The following is a 22229-nucleotide window of genomic DNA, read 5'->3' as shown; positions in this document are numbered from 1 at the left end:
TTACATGACTTCGGTAGTTAGATGGGTCCCATTCATAGCCAAGAAAACATTAGAATTTCTATCGTTTTGAGCTAGCATTTTAAACCCGTTTTGCAAAGGGAACCAACTATTCTCCAAAACCTTTTTAGAGTTGACGTTACGACTTGAATACTCTTGATTGAAAATTTAATTTTGAGGTTAAACTAAAATTAAGAATTTTACTTTTAATTTAAAAAATTTGTTCTTCGACCTTCTGGTTTGTCTTCATTCAAACTTGCCACCGCTTGACCTTCTGGTTTTGCAGTGGTAGTTTGTGCTTTGTCATTTTCTGATGTCGTGTCTGTGGGTGGTTGTTCCGGATGTTTCGTCGGCACTGCTCCTCTGTTTTGGGTTATTGCCGGAGATGCTTCAGGTAGATGTTGGTTTCAGTTTTGCTTCAACCACCACCACTTCCCTCGCGGTATGTCCATATTATGTTAAAGAAATACCAATGACATGTCAAAATTATGTCCATTAAGGACTAAAAATTAAATAGGAAATTTTGAAAATGTATGTTCGTATTATGTTAAATAAATACCAATGGCAGGCCAAAATTATTTCCTTTTTTGACCAAAATTTAAATAGAAAATTTTGAGGGGATGAAAATATCGCTTTTTTATTTTTATGAACTAAAATAAAAATTTAATATATTTTTAAAGACAAAAAACTTATTTAATAAAAATAAACTCATCATCTTATTTAACTAGTTTTGCATTGTAACACAATTTACCAATACTACTATTCAAGATTATCAGAACCGGACCGGACATCGAACCGGCAAGCTTACTGGTTCAAGGTTTAACTGATCGGACTGGCAGAACCACTAAACGGTCTGACCCGGCCGGTTTACTGGTTTTTCCGGTTCTGCGCCGGTTCAAACGTTTTTTTCCCGATTCCTTCGCTGTCCGGTTTTCAGGCCCAACCGAACCGGATTGCTCACCGGTTCACGGTCCGACCGGCCGGTCGGGTCCGGTTTTGACAACCTTGCTACTATTTTACACATTTTTTTTAACTATGAAGCCCTACGCAACGGCCCATGTGACACATACATTGAAGATAACTTCTCTTCCGACCCCGTGATTCTTTTCTATCCTCTGAAATTCCAATTTTGCCGTTGCAGAAAATTTCGATTAAAAAAAACCGAATTTTTTCTTAGTGCAAATTCGGTTAATAGAAACCGAATTATTTATATAACGGCAAAAATGGAAATCCAAGGGTAGAAAAGAATCACAGGGGTCGGGAGAGAAATTATCCACATTGAAGCCAAATCTGAGTGGATAGATGATTAGACTAGAACAATGTAAAAAAGTACTAGTCAATTGTAAAAGGTGTATAATCAGAAAGTCTCTCTTTAAGCCCCCATATTTCTATTAAAACCCCAAAATTCCATTTTTTCCCTCTTCAACTTAGTTCGTAATTTAGTTTCCGAATCACTGTTCATCATCTTTGTCCATCACTGTTAACCAGACACAATAGTGAAGAGGGTAAAAAGAGAATTTTGAGGGGTCTAAAAGAGAATTTTAGCTAGTAATGATTCTATTATAAGAATTTATTTCTTTTAAAATATTCAGTCATAATAATTTGTATGATTATACAGGTGGAGGTGGCAAGTCTAGCAAAAGCCAGAAGCCAACACAATTTTCAGAATCTAACTCATCTTGGATTGCAAGGAAATGCAAGCCTCCAGAAGCTTTCTTAGCTGCTTCCCAAGCATCAGCTTCTTTAGTTGTGGTAGGACTTTTCTTATAGGTCGCGTATACATACCGAGTCGAAATTCCAACTGAAAGAGTCAGGTTACCGCGAGCAGTGTCTGCTTCAATAGCACAGAGCTCCAATCCATTCATAAAAGCTGTCGCAGTAAAATGGCAAGCGTTACACTTTTTCTTGGATATAAAGAAAATGACAATACGAGAACTATACTTGGTTATGATATAGCACATATCAAAAGTGCGTAGAGTAAACACCTTAATTAAGTGGTTATGTATATACTATGTCTCTATTATAGAAGGAGGAATGTGGATAAACTATTTTCATATAAATTATAAGTTTTTTCAAAAGTTAACTTTTTAGAGAGTATTGAATGGATATTTCATAAGTCGTATGAAACACTTACAAAAGTGTATATGTCATACGACAAACCAAAATAAGCTGTAAAAAAGTTCATCTGAATACAGTGTACGCAAAAGCTTTTCAGCATGAAAATATCCAAAAACCTACAATTATGGTGCTTGGAAAGAAACCAAGTGTATATGAAAAATGAAGTTCTTTACCTGATAATATTTTTGCACGAGAAGATGCAACAGCCAGTCCTGGGATCAACGTCTTGTCGTCGATTTCAATACCCAATAAATCAAGATCTAGCCCAGAACCATAGCCAAATCTTTCCTCTGATGCCGAGGCCTCCTCTCGAACAGCTTTAAAATAGGTTATTAAAAGTAAGAGATGTATAAAAGTATTAACAAATAATCAGAACCTTTCAATTATAATCTATGTAATGTAACAAATCTAAACTTTAAACTAGTATAAGCAAAGCAAATGATGAATAAGCATGAGCATGAGACTCTATATACATGGAGGATGTGTCGATACCATAAAAACATGTGACAGCTGCCTATGTTATACATGAAAAACCATGTCATGCAATTGTGAAACAAATGACATAAAGGCCGATGAATCTATACCTGAGTAAGGTAACTGAACAAATGCCCATCTTTCACCAAAAAGATCTTCTGGAAGTTTCGTGGGAAAGGGATTGTCTAATGGCAAAAGAGGCTTGGATCCCTTTTGAAATCCAGGATGTTTTGTATATACAGTTTCGTAGCGTTCCTCTAGCCATAAAAGTAATGACAAACACTGAAAAGGATCAAATGAAGCTCATAAAATATACACCGGTGCATCTCTGAAAAGGAAATAGAATCGCCAAATGAAATACAGTCACCAAAAGATTCTCAATTTTTTATCATTTACTTTTGTGCAACAAATGTCTCTTGAAACATGTAAAAGCTGTTGCGTATTCTTAAGGAGGAACTTTTTCCACCCCTCATACTAAAAATTCACACATATTCCCGGAAGTGTACTTTTGGACGATATATTTTGTCTGGAAGTGTACTTCCATATGCCACAAATTTACAATTTTTTCAAATGTAAACATCTGAAGTCATATTTGGAGTAGAGAAAATTCCTCCCATATTCTTATTACTTCATAGGAAAATTTGAGGTCATCGACAGTGTTTGAAATTGTGTTTGCTTTATTGCTAGCACACTACTATCAATTTTCCAAAGCATGTTAACGCCAAAACAACGATTGTTGTTGACTCAACATGTGATTGGCCTTTTCCAACGTCAAATCCAAATAAGCCTACAAGTATTGACTATTTTCCATTGTTCCCCCTTGCCATTGTTGACCAATTTTACACTGATATCCAATAAAAATCTATTATTTTGTATCACCCACTTTTGTAACTGCATTTTTAAATTTATGGTATGACATGAAAAAATGGACGCTTCTCATTGGATGTCGGTGTTAAATTGATTTACATGGCCATTAAACTCATTGAATATTTATAAAATCCTTCCCTTTCATAAGCTAACTAGAGGGAAGTCATACAGACATTCCACACAAATCAATACACATGGAACCTATTTTTGGAACCTTCGTCTTAATGGACAACTGTTTTTATCCAAGTTTTGTCGGCCACGCCACATTACAAGACCAGTTAGGTTTATTTCCAAGAAGTGTCTCAGACTATCAATCGTTCAGCAAACTAACTTATTTCTATCAGCAAGGAAACCTATATAGTTTTACAAATTTACATCGACAGAAAAATCTAAAACCGTACTCACCCGTTTACTGGGAAGAGCTCTTATGCCAAGCTCCTTACATGCTTTTGTAATAATTGTCTGCATCTGTGACCTATAAAGCAATAATAATACACTTATATTCGCTATAACATGATACAATAGTAAATATAATTTACAAATCGCTTTCTCCCAATATTCTTAGGACAAATTGATTTTATATACTTTAGGTACTAAGATGGAGAGAGAGTGTGTGATATTTTAGGATTGAAAATGGGGGTTCATTCCCACTCGAATAGTCCAATGGCATGTTTGGATGGGCTCATTTGAGCTTATCTACTAGCATGAGTGAGACTGTTTAGCAGAGCTTATGGAAACAACTTATGACATGTCCATATTTGTTTTCAGCTTATCTCCATAAGCTCTCCAACTTATGAAAATAGCTTATACAATATATGAAAACAATTTTATTTTATCTTTTGTTATAGAAAGAAATAGGGTCTGTTTGGATAAACAGCTTATTTGCAGCTTATAGCACAAGCACTTTTCATAATAAGTGCTTATGTAGAACCTTACATAAGCTATTTTATAGCAAAAGCTAAAATAAAAATAAATTATTTTTATATATGCTACTAGCTATTTTCATAAACTATATTGGAGAACTTATGAAAATTGTCTAAGTTGTTTCCATAAGTTCTTTAAAACAGTCTCACAAAACTTATACCAGTTGATAAGCTCAAATAAGTTTATACATAAGCACTTACATGATAAACACTTATGCTATAAGCGCTTAATTAAACTGTTTATCCACATATATTTTTTTTAGGTGAAATTGGGGAATTTAGGTGAAAAGTTTATCCACATATATAGTTACTGCTAGTATGCAAGTAAAAGAAACAATAACTACTAAAACGGTCATAACTGAATGATATAGTTTAAGCAATTTACCTAAAGAAGCGAATGTTTCTAGGCACAGGTATATCCAACTCATCACAAATAGCAACAATAGAATCCTTAAGAGTAATACTATTAATAACATTATTAGGAAAATACTTAGTATATTGAAGTGAAAGAGATTTATCACAAACAACAAGCTCCCAAAGTTTCTTTCCTCTAATATCAAGAATGGGTCTAGAACAAAAATCCAATTCCCAGCTTAATAAGTTATCAGGATCAGTTTCTGGATCAAGATAACATGTTTCAGCAGTTGGGTCTTCTTTGTCTTCTTCTTCTTCAAATTCTTTCTGCGTTGTTGTTACTGAGGTATCTGAGACAGAACATGTTTGAAATTTAAGGAAGTGTTTTTTGTTGGAGGAAGTGAAAAATGGGAACTTGATTATGGGTTTTGAAGAGGTGAGTTTGGTGAGTATTGGGTTGGTGTAGTTGAAAGATGGGGTTTTGATTCTTGTGGAGTTGAAGCTTAGAGTAGCCATGGTTATGGCTCTGTGTAACTGATTTGGGTGTGTGGGTGAGGTAGTTATCTACTGCCACATGTTTTTCTTTTTCTCGGGTCAAACCGTAGTAACCCGGGTTATTCCATACTTTACATTGGGTCGGGTCCTATTGTCCATTGGGTTTCCACCCACCATTTTCTCTTGAATTTGCTCCGAATCCTTGTACTTTGTAGTGTATTTTTTTTTTGAATTTAACAAAAGCAATTAAATCCACAATATAAAAACAAAGCAATTAAATCCACACCAAAAACCAATCTAACACTACTATTATCACTACTACCTACAGGCTAAATGTGATAGTAGCAACACCAAATCTCAAGCTAACAACTATCACCATCTATGATTATATGCCGCTAAAATACACCAATCTCTTGATCCATTCCATCAAAAGCACACCACTGCAACACCAAAACTCAGCTCCTGACCAACTAAAGACCTGCAACATCATTATACTGGAAAAAATTGACTTAAATACTTACATTTTATAAATTTTCAAAAACTTTTTGAAAACAACATTAGTGGTGGACTTTAATGCTTGATTTCCTTTGTCATGGATTAAATTTTTAAATCTTTTTTTTCTCTTTACCCTGGATTAAAATTGACCATGACTAAAGACACTTCTAGGCAAATATAATCCAACATTATCCAATGATATATCAAAACGGAAATTGTGAAACAAATACATTGAAAATTTAACGAAAGTAATTAAAATAAATGTTTAAGTTACTCCCTTCAGGTCTTTCTAACTTGCATTTGCCTTAAAATAAATGTTTAAGTTACTCCCTTCAAGCCTTAAAATGCACACAAAGATATATCAAAACCGAAATTGTGAATAAAGATTTAACGAAAGTAAAAATAAATGTTTAAGTTACCCCTTTCAAATCTTTCTAACTTGCATTTGCCTTTTAGAATGTCATCAAAATCCGTAAAAAAAGTATTGTTTTGGTGGTAAATCTTTGATATCTTGTACTTTCGCAGTTGTACCACAAAGAAAGACAAACTTTTTAGGGTGGTCACATAACTTCCATGAAAAATCATTGTCATACACATTAGCGTTGTTGGATAACACATGTCATGTTCTCTTGCAACTTTGATTTCCATTTGGGTGTGTGATCATTCCGAATCAAAACTTGAATCCTATCACCCTATATGACAAAAGTTAAGTTAAAAAAATTATGTTACGAAGGAATCAACAATTAAAAAAACCATGAAGATGAATAGTAGTGCAGATGAAACAATAGTTGATACGCAAACAGTAGTACAGATGAAAGAAAGTACTAAAAAAAATAGGGAAACGTTAATGAACATGATAAATTAGTGCAGATGAAACAATATAGTACATATGAAAACAGTAGTGCGGATGAAAAGTTAGATGTTTATATTTGAACCAAGGATCTGGATTGCATGCAGTCAATGCAGTCATGCAATCCAAATCCTTGAATCAATAACCTTTAAAGAAGAAAATTATCTACTACTACACTAATAAAATTAGTGACTACCATTTGATTTTCATTTCTCCACTCTGCCGCTGCATATGCCTTCCCTTTTTATCCTTGGATTTGGCATTCTTTTGTTTGCAATTTCATATATGAGCTGTCAATCATAAGCCACTCTGGTTCTGAGATGGATCAGGTTGATTGATGCTTCATTGCATATGTTGTGAAGTTACATTACACACACTATTTGCATATGTTTATTTTACATTACATACACTCTTAGGGGAATTAGGCACATAACAATTTTTTTTCACCCAATTCAGGGGGCCAACACTAACATCACTGCTGAAAATGATGGAAGTGGACGGTGTGAAGGGATGGACAATGATTCCGAGGATGCATCGCAACAACCACAGGTAATGTTATTATTATTTTTTATTAATCTTCCGGTGGCAAGTAAGGCACAGAACAAATTTAACATATTTTTATATAATATAATTAATTTTTTTGCTTATATTTTTTGTGGATTTGGCATTCTTTTGTTTGCAATTTCACTAGGCACATAACAGTTTTTTTTTACCCAATTCAGGGGCGCGACACTGACAGTGCTGGAAATAATGTGAATGATGGCAAAGGGATGGACAATGATTCTGAGGATGCCATTGCTGGAAATGGAGATGAAGAGAGGTGCGACACTGACACTGCTGGAAATAATGTGAATGATGGCAAAGGGATGGACAATGATTCTGAGGATGCCATTGCTGGAAATGGAGAGGATGAAGAGAGGTCTTCACGGCCACCTGCATCGCAAAAACCACAGGTAATGTTATTATTATTTTTTATTAAATTTAGGGAGCCGGTAGGGGAACTAGGCACATAACAGTTTTTTTTTACCCAAATTCAGGGGGGCGAAACTGACACTGCTGGAAATAATGTGAATGATGGCAATGGACCTACGCTCAGAAACAGAGAAGCCATTGGAAGGCCTAAAAGGTATATATCACCAACTCCTATAAAAAAACAGTGGCGAAAAAAGTAAGGTAGAGTATTAGCTATATGTTAGTTGAGCAATTTTAACTCAGATATTTTAGTCAAGTTCTTTCATCTGTCAGATCCATGTATGGATATTTTTCTGTCATTTTGTCATTTTTTTGGTGTAATGATGATATGTTTGGTTTGTTGATTTATCTTCTGAGATGTTGTTTTAGGGTAAAACTTATGTACAATACCTTAGGTGCTGGTCTTACTGTTTGCCAATCATAGGTGAACACATGGATTAAAACCCCAATATTCAACGCTAATTATAAAAAAATAGGATAAAAACATTCACGTCTCTGTTAACATAATTTTTTACGTTAACTACGCTCTCAATCAGTGCTATCTCAACGCTTCATTTTTTGCCATGGCTAAGGCCAAGAAATCATGATGGCCGAGAAATCAAGATTATTTAGAGCATGATCCCAATTATTCCAATTTCAGGGGATCAAGGCTCCATACTGAGTTAGAGAGGGGGATCAGTCCTAATGTGCCAAAACCAAAACGAATGCGAGGTATTGCTACGCCTGGTACTATTCAACTAGTACCAAGAGCGATAAAAACACCGCGTGGATATAAAGAACATAAGGTATGTTTTGGTATTTCATTCCCTCGTTTTTTTTTTATTTATAGTTCAGGCACAACACCATGAAGTGTTTTAAATGATCAGAAATGATATGTAATTCTTTCTTCTGATTTACAGTCGTGGCGAAACAATGAAAGTCTTTTTCTTTTTATCCCTCTTACACCGGAGGAAGAAAGTGCTGTTACCGCAGCATTTGAGAAGGATATCATTGTTAAATAAACATGATCACCTCATCATTTAACCATCCACCCGGTTTAAGGCACTGAAGTTTCTCTGATGGGATCTGAATGTTTGACTTCTCGTGCTTAACAATGATATCCTTCTCAAATGCAGCGGTAACAGCACTTTCTTCCTCTGGTGTAAGAGGGATAAAAAGAAAAAGACTTTCATTGTTTCGCCACGACTGTAAATCAGAAGAAAAAATTACATATCATTTCTGATCATTTAAAACACTTCATGGTGTTGTGCCTGAACTATAAATAAAAAAAAACGAGGGAATGAAATACCAAAACATACCTTATGTTCTTTATATCCACGCGGTGTTTTTATCGCTCTTGGTACTAGTTGAATAGTACCAGGCGTAGCAATACCTCGCATTCGTTTTGGTTTTGGCACATTAGGACTGATCCCCCTCTCTAACTCAGTATGGAGCCTTGATCCCCTGAAATTGGAATAATTGGGATCATGCTCTAAATAATCTTGATTTCTCGGCCATCATGATTTCTTGGCCTTAGCCATGGCAAAAAATGAAGCGTTGAGATAGCACTGATTGAGAGCGTAGTTAACGTAAAAAATTATGTTAACAGAGACGTGAATGTTTTTATCCTATTTTTTTATAATTAGCGTTGAGTATTGGGTTTTAATCCATGTGTTCACCTATGATTGGCAAACAGTAAGACCAGCACCTAAGGTATTGTACATAAGTTTTACCCTAAAACAACATCTCAGAAGATAAATCAACAAACCAAACATATCATCATTACACCAAAAAAATGACAAAATGACAGAAAAATATCCATACATGGATCTGACAGATGAAAGAACTTGACTAAAATATCTGAGTTAAAATTGCTCAACTAACATATAGCTAATACTCTACCTTACTTTTTTCGCCACTGTTTTTTTATAGGAGTTGGTGATATATACCTTTTAGGCCTTCTAATGGCTTCTCTGTTTCTGAGCGTAGGTCCATTGCCATCATTCACATTATTTCCAGCAGTGTCAGTTTCGCCCCCCTGAATTTGGGTAAAAAAAAAACTGTTATGTGCCTAGTTCCCCTACCGGCTCCCTAAATTTAATAAAAAATAATAATAACATTACCTGTGGTTTTTGCGATGCAGGTGGCCGTGAAGACCTCTCTTCATCCTCTCCATTTCCAGCAATGGCATCCTCAGAATCATTGTCCATCCCTTTGCCATCATTCACATTATTTCCAGCAGTGTCAGTGTCGCACATCTCTTCATCTCCATTTCCAGCAATGGCATCCTCAGAATCATTGTCCATCCCTTTGCCATCATTCACATTATTTCCAGCACTGTCAGTGTCGCGCCCCTGAATTGGGTAAAAAAAAACTGTTATGTGCCTAGTGAAATTGCAAACAAAAGAATGCCAAATCCACAAAAAATATAAGCAAAAAAATTAATTATATTATATAAAAATATGTTAAATTTGTTCTGTGCCTTACTTGCCACCGGAAGATTAATAAAAAATAATAATAACATTACCTGTGGTTGTTGCGATGCATCCTCGGAATCATTGTCCATCCCTTCACACCGTCCACTTCCATCATTTTCAGCAGTGATGTTAGTGTTGGCCCCCTGAATTGGGTGAAAAAAAATTGTTATGTGCCTAATTCCCCTGAATCTCTTACCCTTATGTGTCAAATCGCTTATAATTTTGTTTTATTTTATTATTGGTTATGAATGAAGCAAAAAGAAAACAATTAATGTGTTAAAATTCCAACACCTAAAATATTGGAGTGTGGATCTTTTCTCTCTATTTTTTCTTTTCTTTTCTGCACAGTGACTATTTGTTTCCTCTTCTTTTTTTACAACTTTCTATTCTTCTATTTCTTCAGTTGTATAATCATTTTGTCTCTTCCAACTTTCTTTCATTTTTGCTTCACTTAACTGTTTCTACCCAAGCCATTAAGGATTTTTTTTTTTGTGTATTCTTATTTGTCATTCACACACAGTTTCTACCCAAACCATTATGAAAATGGTTTTTTTTTTTATTCTTATTTGATTTATCATATTGACCATTTGTCACTCATAATAATACAAAATCATGTCAGCTATTGATTTTGTCAAAGATATCAATGAATTTAAGGAAACATGAAAGCTTCATATGCATATTGTTGATATATGAACCGTTGTCAACACTGTTAGGGGGACTGAGCATATTGAGATGGTTGAGATGGATTCAAAGTTAATCACTTTAATTTTTCATCTGCACTACTATATTCTGTGTTTAAATGTTCATCTGCAATATTGTTTTCCTTTTTAAAATGTTACATTTGAATCAATAACCTTTAAAGAAGGAAACTATTAGTGCAATAACAAATGGTTTCCTTCTTTAAAGGTTATTGATTCAAATGTAACATTTTAAAAAGGAAAACAATATTGTTGATGAACATTTAGACAGAGAATACAGTAGTGCAGATGAAAAAATTAAGTAGTTACATTTGAATCCATCACAATCATCTCAATATGCTCAGTTCCCCTAGCAGTGTTGACAACAGTCCATATATCAACAATATATGAAGCTTCCATGTTTCCTTAGATTCGTTGTTAACTTTGATAAAATCAATAGTTGACATGATTATGTATTATTATAAGTAACAAGTGATCAATATGAGAAATCAAATAAGAATAAAAAAAAAATCCATTTTATGAATGATTTGGGTAGAAAATGTGAATGACAAATAAAAATACACAAAAAACTTTCCTTAATGGTTTGGGTAGAAACTAGAAACACTTAAGTGAAACACAATTTAAAGAAAGTTGTAAGAGACAGAATGATTATATAGCAGAAGAAATAGAAGAATAGAAAGTTGTAAAAAAGAAGAGGAAACAAATAGTCAGGTGTAGAAAAAAATAAAAAAAAATAGAGAGAAAAGATTCACACTCCAATATTTTAGGTGTTGAAAGTTGTAACACATTAATTGTTTTCTTTATTCACAACCAATAATAAAATAATAAAATTAAATAAAATTAAACAATTATAAGTGATTTGACTTTGACACATAAGAGTAAAAGATTTAGGACTTGCTTAAAATTTGTTAGAACAAATTAGGAATTTTGGTAGTCACTAATTTTTTTTTGGTAGTCAGTAGTCACTAATTTTATTAGTGCAGCGGTAGATATTATTAAATGATACAAATGATATTGTAAAAAAAAAAAGTGATACAAATGTCTTGTTAGTATAAACAACTTATTTTCAATTTATAGTATGTGTAAAAATAAAAAATTACATCAAAATAATAAAAAAATTATTATAGCACAAACACTTATCAAATTGTTAATAAAAATTAAATTATTTTTGTATAAGTTATGTTTTGATAAATTATCTCAAACAACCTTATAAATTTTATCTGAATAGCTAATCTAAACAAACCCAAAATTAGATTTTAAAATTAAATACGAGAACGGGAAATCAAACATTTGCAGATCATCTTCAATCAATTGCAGATTCAATCAATAATTTGTGTATCAACGTTGCAGTTCCGAAAGCATGGACATTCTGGTGACTTTAATTTTATCATATTATTTGTAGGCATTTTGCCGTTGTATGCTATTAACTTAAATGATGTGAGTTTGATGTTGAATTTATATTTGTATCAGATGTACTCTATTGATTATTGAAACGAATGAATATCGTTATTTTTTTAGTAAAAAAAAAAAAAAAAAAAAAGAGGATAGGGGTATTTTTAGTATTATTGTTAAATGTATTGGGTTTGAGGGATATAATCAGAAAATTGGGGGTGTAACTGTAAAGTAAATAGAACTTAGAAGCAGGTCACATTTGGTTCGAGAGGAAACTGGCAAACTAGAGAAAACAACAGAGAAGAAAACACAAAAACTTACCAATTTGCCGCCGGATTCTGTCAACAACGGTAAGTTCCTTCCGCCACTTTCTCACTCACTCTCCTTAATCTAATTTCTCTTCAATTAATGATATGATTCATTTCTTACTATATCATTTTCTAATACCTTTTTTTGTTGCAGATTTGTGGTAGTTAGATACATCTTTAGAGGAATTTTTCAAGGTTAGGGTTACTTGAAGAAACACACAGTGTAGCTGCAATGGTTGAAAATGACTATTTTCCTCCTTGGTTTAGGTATCTACGCTTTCTTTTTTTTCATACTTTATGCTTGTGTTATCTATAGGCATGATGTTATGATTTGACATTTTTTTTGTTGTTGATTGGATTTCAGTGTGGCTCCAATGATGGATTGGACAGACAATCATTATAGAACTCTTGCACGCCTCATGTCGAAACATGCTTGGCTTTATACTGAGATGCTTGCTGCTGAAACAATTGTTTATCAAAAGGGTAATCTGGTAAGTTTATAATCATAATTCTGCTTTTACTAAGCTGTAAAATAAGAAATAGGAAAAAAAAAGCTAGGAAGGAAATGTGTGAATAACGAGGTTTGCGATTGCAATTTATTGTTTGCAAGTTTCAATTAATCAATAGTAGCATAACATGTGAAAAAGAAGATTTAGAGCGAAAACTGTATATAAAAGCATCATTTTGGGATGAATGGTTTGTGAAAAATCATTGATTTTTTTTTTTGTTACTTATGCTCAGGACAGATTCTTAGCATTTTCTCCAGACCAACATCCTATTGTGCTTCAAATTGGAGGCAGTAATTTAGAGAATTTGGCGAAAGCAACTGAACTGGCTGATGCTTACGGCTATGATGAGATAAACCTCAAGTTAGTTTGTTTCTTACGTTAAGTATTGAGATGCCATTGTTATATTGATCGCTGACAGATCCATTTATTTATTTTTCAACATATAACAGTTGTGGGTGCCCTAGTCCTAAAGTAGCAGGACGTGGATGCTTTGGTGCACGCCTTATGCTTGAACCAAAGGTTAGAAAACTACGTGTAGTTAAATATTACATGAGAAGAAATTGGAGATTTGTTTTCTTCATCATTGTGTATTAATAGTACTCTAATTTATACAAGGAAAGTTCGTTGCTGAGGCTGTTTCAGTAATTGCTGCCAATACAAATGTACCTGTCAGTGTCAAATGTCGAATCGGTGTGGATGATCATGATTCATACAATGAACTATGTAAGGCCTTTTCTTAACAACATTTTTTGTCTATCAATGTTAGAAGGATGTAGAGTTAGGATTTTTTGTATTCGGTACTTCTTAACTAAGGGAGGAAGGTTGCTCCATTCCAAGGTCAAGGCATACTACAATCCTTAACTAGGGCTTATAAGTTACTTGACCAATGAATGCTAGGCGGGCATGATGGGGGAATATTGAAAATATTCACTCAAAACGGGTTGCAGTATAACATAATGAAGGTGGCACCTGGGGAGTGTGATTTCTATCGATACTATAGCGCTTTCTCTCCTTGGTTTATTCTTAATTGTTGTCCAGTCCTCCATATGGATAAAAATAAGTCTTGGAGCCTCATCTCAAGATTCAACTCTCATTAAGACCTCTGTTTTTTAGGCAAAACTTGAAAGAATATCTGATCTAATTTTGTTATGTGTGTTATATTTCCAAGGATATCTGGATTACCGACTATAGGCCACTGACCACGACCTTCCATTGCCCATTTTTTTTCGTTTTATAAACCTTTTGAAAAGCAATATATAACTGTATTTTGTAGCAAATGGCTCTCAAACTTTAGATGCTGGTTTGATACTCCTTAGAATTTGGGATTGGGCATAATAAGATGGGCACTTTTTATGAAACAACTTTCGTAAATCTTATTGTTCTTAATATAATTTAGAAACCCAAGAGCACAACTTCTTTAAAATATTTGTGCCTTTGGTTGTTGAGAATTCACGTTGATCTTTATGTGGAACTCTTATTGTTTGTCTGTCAGGTGATTTCATTTACAAGGTTTCTTCTCAATCACCTGCTCGGCATTTCATTATTCACTCCAGAAAGGCACTGCTGAATGGCCTCAGTCCTGCTGAAAATCGGAGTATTCCTCCACTGAAGTATGTCCCGATAAAATTTGATTTTTATTTATATTATTTATATTTAGGATTGGAGATAACACATTCCTTACCGCAGATACGAATATTTTTATGGCCTCTTGCGCGACTTTCCTGACTTAACATTTACAATCAATGGTGGCATTACTGGTATTGATGAGGTGAGTTGCAGTCACACTGATTATTCTGTGTAATTGGGGACTTGGTATTCATTATAGAGAGATATTTGGCGACCAAAATTTTTCACTATGATTTTATGATCACACAAAATATGTTACTGTATATTTTAAGTACAAATGTATAGGAAGTGTATAGTAGACATGGACTCCAGCATGGGGATATACCAAATTCTACGAATTGTAATACACACACGCGCACACACACACACACACAAAGAAAGAGGTGAGTCATACATGAAGACACATCACAAAATGGGGTGTTCATGCTTTATTGGTATATTACCTACTTATATGTGCAATAAAACCAATTCAGTGTTTTTACAGTCATTTTGTTTTGTCACTGAGCTGCTGCATATTCAAACTTTGTTGATTTTTTAAAATGGGCTATATAGGTTTATCATACATCTTCATATGGAATTCTCTTTTTTCATTTTGGTCTGTCTCCGGATGTAGATATCTAGAGATGAGGAGTTTTATTTATGCGTTGCTTTGGCAACTAGGGGCTTGGATTTTTTTTCTTCTGTTTTTCCCCTTTTTCATTTGATTGGGAAATTAATAATCTTTTGATTGGGAGTGCTTGAATGAGATTGAGTAGATTTTCCACATTTTTACTGGGAATTTGCCAAATATAGTCCTAGTTGATGGATCAGTATATTTTTGGTTCAGGCAACAATAAAGCTGGAAACTTTCTCCATTTCTTGGAATGAGGAGCAACTCCATAACTGATATACTCCTGGGAGTTTTTGGAAATCAATAAACTGATTTGGTAAATCCTTGGTTTAGATTCTAATCAAGACCTCACATGGTTCTAGATGTTTATTCACAGTCGAAGTATTGGAATGCTGATTAATTGAGGCTCTTATATATTTACTGAATATGGTGAATGCATAATTAATAATGTTGTTTTGGCTCAAGCTTTCTCAATAACATCCATTGTCTTGTTTAAATTAAGTTCCATGTCTTGGATCTTACTAGTGTTTTAGGTGAAGAAACATGAATGGTTGTATCTCTCTAACATGCCCTTCTAAGCAAGATCACTTCACACTGAAAATGTGGACTTAGACAGGTCCACACACCATATGTTAAAATTTAACTTTTATTCGGAGAACGGAAGAAACAATAATAGAAGTTTAGACATTTGATCATAACGTCTTTGATTCTATGTCATGATATCTATAATGTTCAAGATATCATTTCGCTTCTTCATGAGATTGGACTGCACTTTTTTGCACTCAAAATTCCAGTGAATGGGTTCTAAAATTTTACTGATACATCTGTTGTTTGTGTTGTTCAGTATTAAATCAATTCTTCCCTTTCTTTGTGACTTCGGACATGGTTTGGTGTAGTCATGAGTTTAGCGAATGTATAGGAATTATTGTATTTGTTGTTATTATAAAAGATACACATTGATCTGATGCCTCCTCTGTGATATCCTTACACGTAGATTTTGATTGTAGATCAATGCAGCTCTAAAGACTGGTGCTCATGGTGTTATGGTTGGACGTGCTGCTTATCATAAGTAAGTGTTAAATGCTTTCAAACAATAAGAATCTGCATTTCAATACTAGAGGAACAAGTTTTCCCTTTGACTCATAAATGATCACGTGATTACATAAAAAAATTGTAGAATGTGATGGGATTTAATACTCACAATTAGCTAAAGCCTAAAACAAAGGTCAGTGTAGAGCTAAGACTGGAGAACTGAATGTGATTTACTTAAGAAAAATGGGGTGGAAAGGGGCTAGAGGAGAGAGAGAAGGAGAGTCTGATGAAAAAGTCAAGTCTGATGAAAATGGGGTGATTTTCTTCTGCCTTTTCTTTGAGCTTAAAGCTAGGGCTAGGTGAGATCCTCTATAGATGAGAGTTTTCTGCTCTTTTCCTCTATATCATTTCCAGTTTCTCAGAATTAAATTGTCTCCCATTTTTGGATAGGAATTACTTCATGTCAGAATTTATATATATATTTTTTGAAATGGCTGGAATTTATATTTTAAATTGAAAGTTGGACAAGAATTGGAAGTCAATTACCACCTAAAATATTTTATGGAATTTTCCTTTATTTTTACTTTGAAATTTATCTATTTGATTGATACAAAATATAGAGTACAACTCCGTACAATTTTAAATTAAGCTAAAAAACTAGAAGAAAAGAAACATGAACTTAAGGGTCTGTTTGGGAAGGGAGGTTTGGATGCAAAGTCTGTATTTTAATATATATTTGAGATTTTAACAAATTGAAAGAATACGATGATAATATGACCATATAACAATTCAATCACACTTCACTCATTTTTTGAAACAGACCCTAAAGGGTCTGCAACCTCCCAAGCCGAATGGCTCCAAATCTTTACCCAACAAATTGCCTACCCTTCTCTCTTCTTTCCCACTATTTATAAGTCTAACATATTCCCATTCTAACTAACTGCTGTGTGGCTAGTTTGTTACAAAGTTCAATCCATCCTCTCACGGTCTGGATAAGGAGTCTATCATTGATAAACAACTTTTGATAACAGAAGTTTTTCAAATATCAAACATGGGAATGTATGACATGCGCCATCTCAAAGATCTATCGACATAAACATAAAACCATTGGATATTCACAGTTTTTAGATCAGTGGTCTAGATTGAATGATAGCTAAAGGAACAAGCTGTAAGGTGGAGATCCATGTATCTATCCTGTCTTTTAATGTGAAGGTCCTTTGGATTAAACAATTAGACAAAGTACAGGCGTAACATATTTTATGCCGAAATTCAGAAATAAGGACCGATAAGGATACAACTATTGGCTAGTTAGCTGTTGTGGTTATGTTACCATGTGAAGAACCAATGGTCCTAATTTCTTAAACCATAAATTGTTAGGTTGAAGTCCATAAATGATTCGGTCTATCTCAATGTTTTCACGGTTGATTGAACATTTTTTATGTTGTTTATATAAACTGATACTTGATAGCTCAAGTAACCATTTTTATAATTTCAACAGCCCTTGGCATCTTTTGGGAAATGTTGATTCTGCAATTTATGGTGTACCAAGCATTGGTCTTACACGTCGTCAGGTTCAGTTACATACTATTTGAATTTGAATGTACTAAGTTGCTCAAATTCCTTATTTCATTTTTGCCATTCCTTAGAATTTGCTAATATTTATTTTGTTTTGATTATTATTATTATTATTATTATTATTTGTTTAATCAAGGTCATTGAGAAATATCAAGTATATGGAGACTCTGTGTTGCTACAATATGGACTTCGACCGACTGTGCGAGACATTGTGAAGGTGTGAACAGACAAATAGAACTCGTTATTTGATTTGCAAACTTCATACTATTTCTTCTATTCAATGAAAGGTCTTCCTTAGTCTTGACATATTGCAAAATGAAAAACATGAGTGAATCCATGTGCTTGAATTATACATTGGACGATATTATGCATAATAATACGAAACACAAGCTGCCCATAATTACCCTATTACATCATTTCTAATAGGCAGCTAAGCTGTAAAAAGTAAAGACATAATAAACCTATATTGTTTCAAATATACATTTGATGTCACTTTAATTATACATTTGATGTCCTCGTTAATTTAACAAACTCGAGTATTTTGTTTTGGTATTGTGGTTCAAAGCATCGACTAAATAAACTTTCCTGTTTTATGTTCAAAGCATCAACTAAATAAGGTTTTCTGTTTTATATTTTGGGTTAAAACTTTGAACATGCACTGGAAAGTTTTTTCACTTTTTTCCTTCTCCCTACATATATCAGTGATATTAATCTTCTGTTAATCACATGACCCTTGTTTATTTTGCTGCAGCCTTTACTTGGTTTTTTCCATGGTGAGCCTGGGAATGGACTTTGGAAGCGCAAAGCAGATTCCGCTTTCCACACTTGCACGGTATACTTACTATGAAACACCTAATTATTTAAGTACTATGATGTATGGTATTTCACTTGCATCAAATGTGATCAGTTGAATTTGTCAAACAGCCAGATAGACATACTTAAATCATCAAGATAATCTTACTAGTCTTCTTAATTTTGTGTAATTTTCCCTAATTTCCATTCATGGATAATAAGGTGGCTTGGCATTTGTTAATTATGTAATTAACAGAGTTAGTGCTTACAAGTTGGGAATTAATTAGTCAGCACTCAACTGTTAATAGCACATTGATGAACCAATTAAGACAGCTAATAAGGAAATAGTTTGTCAGTAGGTTTCACCTTGTCCTCTATCCTCAAGGTGAAATTTCACTTCGTATTACCTTGGAAGTGCAAGAAATAAATTGTTGTGTTTGGATGTTGCCCTGAAGTTGAATGCCTTGCCATTACTCATCATTTGTGAGCTAATTTGGTTGAAATGAGTTGTAAATGACACTATTTTAGGATAGAATATTTTTCATGCTTTATTTTTTCTTCTTTTGTCTCATGAGCTAATTTGTTTAATGTTCTATGTATTAAAAACCCTATAAACTGTGATTTATCAATCCATAATATTCAGATTAGTCAGAACCTTGTCGTCGGTATTAATGGGAATTAGGGATGTGTGCGTACTGTTATTGTTACTTTCTTTCTCTTTTATATACAAGGGGACAAGGGGATTATTAAAATGTTACGGGGTTTGTTAGGTCAATTTTATGGCTTTGCAGATACCATTTGACCAGTTTGTAGCTATCCTTTGGCATAATATGTACATATTTCTCCTTTGTTGATGACTTAACCGTCATTTTATACTCAAGTAACTGCATTAGTTTCTTCAAACACTTAACAAAATTCTTGAACCATGCAGACAATAAAATCATTTCTTGAAGAAACTCTTGTAGCAATTCCAGATTCGGTCTTGGATTCGTCGTTTGCGAAAGCACCACTTGGCCGTGAAGATATTTTTGCTAACATTGGCAGTTTAATGCCTCCACCATACAGAACAAGAGATGAAGATGCTGTATAATCCATTAGGTATCTGTTATATGCAAATGACTTTAAAAATGTAATCTTTTACTATGTAGAAAGTTAAGTAAAAATATTAGGGGATTACTATTCTTTTTGGCTTCTGCTTTTACCGTTGGTTTTAACCAAAGTAGTATTGTGTTATCTTTTAAGAGTGGTGGGTGGCTTATTTTACTCCATATCAGATAAGCCTGACCCCACCCCATTAAAAGGAAACAAAAATGTTACAACAAGTATATTCTTAATTTTCGTGGCAGATTAATTTTAATGCATTGTCAGTGTAAAATTGTTTTGCACGATCAACAAATCACAAGTAATCTTTTGTATGACTTTTAAGGCAACTTTTAAGATAGATATGATATGATGTAGGTCATATTTTTACTGTCGTTTTCCCCTAATACAAATTTTTTACTGACATTGTACACAATTTTTACTGTCAAAACATACCAATTAGATAGTTTTCCTAATCCTTCAAATTCACATTTCTTAATGAGCATCTCACATGCCCCCTAATATCTCCAAGTTCCAATATTATCAACTATTCAACGTGGCAATACCTTATTAGCCATTTCGTTTATGAGATAAGATATTGCATGGTCCTAAAACAAAAGGTCCTTTTTTTGTATGATTTACAAACCATATATTCATTCTTCCATTCAACAACTACTTGCACACAATAGAAGATAACACAGAGACACTGATTCAAAATGGCATCAATCACCATGACATCTTCAATCCTTGGCTGCCCAGCTGTAACCAAACGCTCAACCGTCGCAACACAGAGGAGATTTGTTGTCAACGCTGTCCGTGCAGTTGAAGGGGAAAAGATTGTCAGCTCTGACAATGACAAAGAGGGTAGCAATGGAAGAAGGGACTTGATGTTTGCTGCAGCAGCTGCCGCTCTTTGCTCTGCTGCTGGTGTTGCAATGGCAGATGATGAACCAAGAAGAGGTACCCCTGAAGCCAAGAAAAAGTATGGCCCTGTTTGTGTCACAAACCCAACAGCTAGGATCTGTCGCTATTGAGTGGCTTTGATGATTTGTAATGTACAATGGAGCTGTTGTGTTTATATTTCATTTTAATCGTTATTGTACTACTATGCTAGTTGTTCATAAAAGCATAAACTTTGCCTTATCTCTTTGGTGGTGTCACCAGTTTAATGCTCAACCAAGGAATTAATTAATTATCATGTTTAACCATGCTTTTTTAGGGTAAGAACAAGATTTGTCTAGAAAGATAAAATGGAGCAACTTATACAGATTTAACGTATCATTTTTTTTTCCTTTCAATAAAAGTATGTGATATATTTAATATTTTGATCTGTTGAGAACAAAGGTAAGCCCCAATGTCACATGCACCCCCGTTGTAACAAGTGCATGCTATAATGAAGGATTATCCTCACTTATAAATATATATTCGGATATATGTCTTAATCGATGTGAGACTTCGTAACAACTTATATGACAATGAGCAGATAGGAATTTAATTGACACGGTTGAAATGTCTCAAAACCTCTATGTTTAAACCACTAATAAAAAATATTTATGGGTCGAATTGTTCTCTTCAAAGTTGTCTTGTTTAATGTAACATCCTATACTAATTGGTGGTTTAGAAGTAAATTAAATAGTACTATAAACTGGAGGTTTCTTAGTGATTCGATTTGAAATTCCTTGGTCGAATTATGCTCTTTGTGCAGCTCAATTTGGTAAAGAGAAAATGACTCAAAATGCACTTTTTGATCGTTCGATTTTCAACTAGGTTTGGTTTTCATTCTCGAATTGATTTTTTGGCCAAATATACCTTCTCGTCATTTAAGTTAGATGTTTCTAACAAGTTAGTCTTTGGAACTGCATCAACTTTCAGAACAAGTTAGTCTTTATATTTTTTTTATAATAACTTGGTCTAATTAAGTAAGGAAAATCAAATAAATAGTGACAAAATCTAAAAAGTTAATAAATATTTTTTATGAATGAGATTTAATTAACTAAGCCCTTAGTTGAGTAATATAAACTAGTGACACACCAAAGAGATAAGATAAGATAAACTTTATTATGATGATATGAACAACTAGTATAATAGTACAGTAACGAACAACCTTATTGTACATTACCAATCAAGAAAAATAAACCAAGACACTCAATTGCGACAGATTCTAGCTGTTGGCATAGTGACACAAACAGGTGCATACTTTTTCTTGGCTTCTGGAGTACCTCTTTTTGGTTCATCATCTGCCATTGCAACACCAGCAACAGAGCAAACAGCCGCTGCTGCTGCAGCAAACATCAAGTTTCTTCTTCCATTGTTACCCTCTTTGTCATTTTCATACCTCACCATCTTTTCTCCTTCGACTGCTCGGATAGCTTTGACAACAAGTCTCCTCGGTGTTGCGACGGTTGAGCGGTTGCTTACGGCCGGACAACCAAGGATTGAAGCTGTCATGGTGATTGATGCCATTTTTAGTATGTGATTGTAAATGTGAACTAGTCTCTCTATGTTATCTTCTATGATGTGCAAGTGGTTGGACTTGGATGGAAGAATGAATATATAAATATATATGGAGGTAGGGCCAGGCTTATCTGATATAGAGTAATATAAGC

General features: G+C 33.9%; 5 protein-coding genes across 5 annotated transcripts; 3 read left to right on the top strand and 2 right to left on the bottom strand.

Annotated features, from left to right (window-relative positions):
- Nucleotides 1-1536: 1536 nt before the first annotated feature.
- LOC123916593 (protein TAB2 homolog, chloroplastic-like) lies at nt 1537-5284 on the bottom strand. The gene is made up of 5 exons (XM_045968082.1): nt 4765-5284; nt 3862-3931; nt 2700-2871; nt 2289-2432; nt 1537-1867 (listed from the first exon to the last, which is right to left on the bottom strand). Exons 1-5 carry the CDS (start codon nt 5247-5249, stop codon nt 1608-1610), a joined length of 1131 nt encoding a protein of 376 aa, XP_045824038.1. The 5' UTR covers nt 5250-5284; the 3' UTR covers nt 1537-1607.
- A 1739-nt stretch (nt 5285-7023) lies between these two features.
- LOC123915326 lies at nt 7024-8546 on the top strand. Its single transcript, XM_045966457.1, has 5 exons — nt 7024-7122; nt 7296-7526; nt 7611-7699; nt 8186-8330; nt 8445-8546. Exons 1-5 carry the CDS (start codon nt 7084-7086, stop codon nt 8544-8546), a joined length of 606 nt encoding a protein of 201 aa, XP_045822413.1. The 5' UTR covers nt 7024-7083.
- A 3757-nt stretch (nt 8547-12303) lies between these two features.
- On the top strand, nt 12304-19930 carry LOC123913800 (tRNA-dihydrouridine(20/20a) synthase-like). The gene is made up of 13 exons (XM_045964660.1): nt 12304-12441; nt 12554-12666; nt 12764-12890; nt 13141-13268; nt 13358-13427; nt 13529-13631; nt 14401-14518; nt 14595-14676; nt 16152-16213; nt 17675-17747; nt 17888-17968; nt 18503-18583; nt 19475-19930. The coding sequence occupies exons 2-13, from the start codon at nt 12632-12634 to the stop codon at nt 19631-19633; spliced, it is 1119 nt and encodes a 372-aa protein (XP_045820616.1). The 5' UTR covers nt 12304-12441; nt 12554-12631; the 3' UTR covers nt 19634-19930.
- Nucleotides 19931-20268: 338 nt separating this feature from the next.
- LOC123913803 (photosystem II 5 kDa protein, chloroplastic-like) lies at nt 20269-20766 on the top strand. The gene has a single exon (XM_045964663.1). It carries the CDS (start codon nt 20340-20342, stop codon nt 20655-20657), a length of 318 nt encoding a protein of 105 aa, XP_045820619.1. The 5' UTR covers nt 20269-20339; the 3' UTR covers nt 20658-20766.
- Nucleotides 20767-21662: 896 nt separating this feature from the next.
- LOC123913802 (photosystem II 5 kDa protein, chloroplastic-like) lies at nt 21663-22171 on the bottom strand. The gene has a single exon (XM_045964662.1). The coding sequence runs from the start codon at nt 22084-22086 to the stop codon at nt 21769-21771; it is 318 nt and encodes a 105-aa protein (XP_045820618.1). The 5' UTR covers nt 22087-22171; the 3' UTR covers nt 21663-21768.
- Between the last annotated feature and the right edge of the window lie 58 nt (nt 22172-22229).

The sequence above is a fragment of the Trifolium pratense genome, linkage group LG3, assembly GCF_020283565.1.
Source record: "Trifolium pratense cultivar HEN17-A07 linkage group LG3, ARS_RC_1.1, whole genome shotgun sequence".
Lineage (NCBI taxonomy): Eukaryota > Viridiplantae > Streptophyta > Magnoliopsida > Fabales > Fabaceae > Trifolium > Trifolium pratense.
Note: the sequence above shows the minus strand (reverse complement) of the source record. Positions and strands in the feature narration are given on the sequence as shown.

Coding starts and splice junctions, on each gene's coding strand:
- LOC123913803 (XM_045964663.1), top strand. CDS start 20,340: ATGGCATCAATCACCATGACATCTTCAATCCTTGGCTGCCCAGCTGTA.
- LOC123916593 (XM_045968082.1), bottom strand. CDS start 5,249: ATGGCTACTCTAAGCTTCAACTCCACAAGAATCAAAACCCCATCTTTC. Junction 3,932..4,764: donor AGAAACATTCGCTTCTTTAG/GTAAATTGCTTA, acceptor ATTGCTTTATAG/GTCACAGATGCAGACAATTA. Junction 1,868..2,288: donor TCGTGCAAAAATATTATCAG/GTAAAGAACTTC, acceptor TTACTGCGACAG/CTTTTATGAATGGATTGGAG.
- LOC123913802 (XM_045964662.1), bottom strand. CDS start 22,086: ATGGCATCAATCACCATGACAGCTTCAATCCTTGGTTGTCCGGCCGTA.
- LOC123913800 (XM_045964660.1), top strand. CDS start 12,632: ATGGTTGAAAATGACTATTTTCCTCCTTGGTTTAG. Junction 12,891..13,140: donor TTTATCAAAAGGGTAATCTG/GTAAGTTTATAA, acceptor ACTTATGCTCAG/GACAGATTCTTAGCATTTTC. Junction 14,677..16,151: donor GCATTACTGGTATTGATGAG/GTGAGTTGCAGT, acceptor TTTTGATTGTAG/ATCAATGCAGCTCTAAAGAC.
- LOC123915326 (XM_045966457.1), top strand. CDS start 7,084: ATGGACAATGATTCCGAGGATGCATCGCAACAACCACAG. Junction 7,123..7,295: donor ATGCATCGCAACAACCACAG/GTAATGTTATTA, acceptor TACCCAATTCAG/GGGCGCGACACTGACAGTGC. Junction 7,527..7,610: donor CTGCATCGCAAAAACCACAG/GTAATGTTATTA, acceptor ACCCAAATTCAG/GGGGGCGAAACTGACACTGC.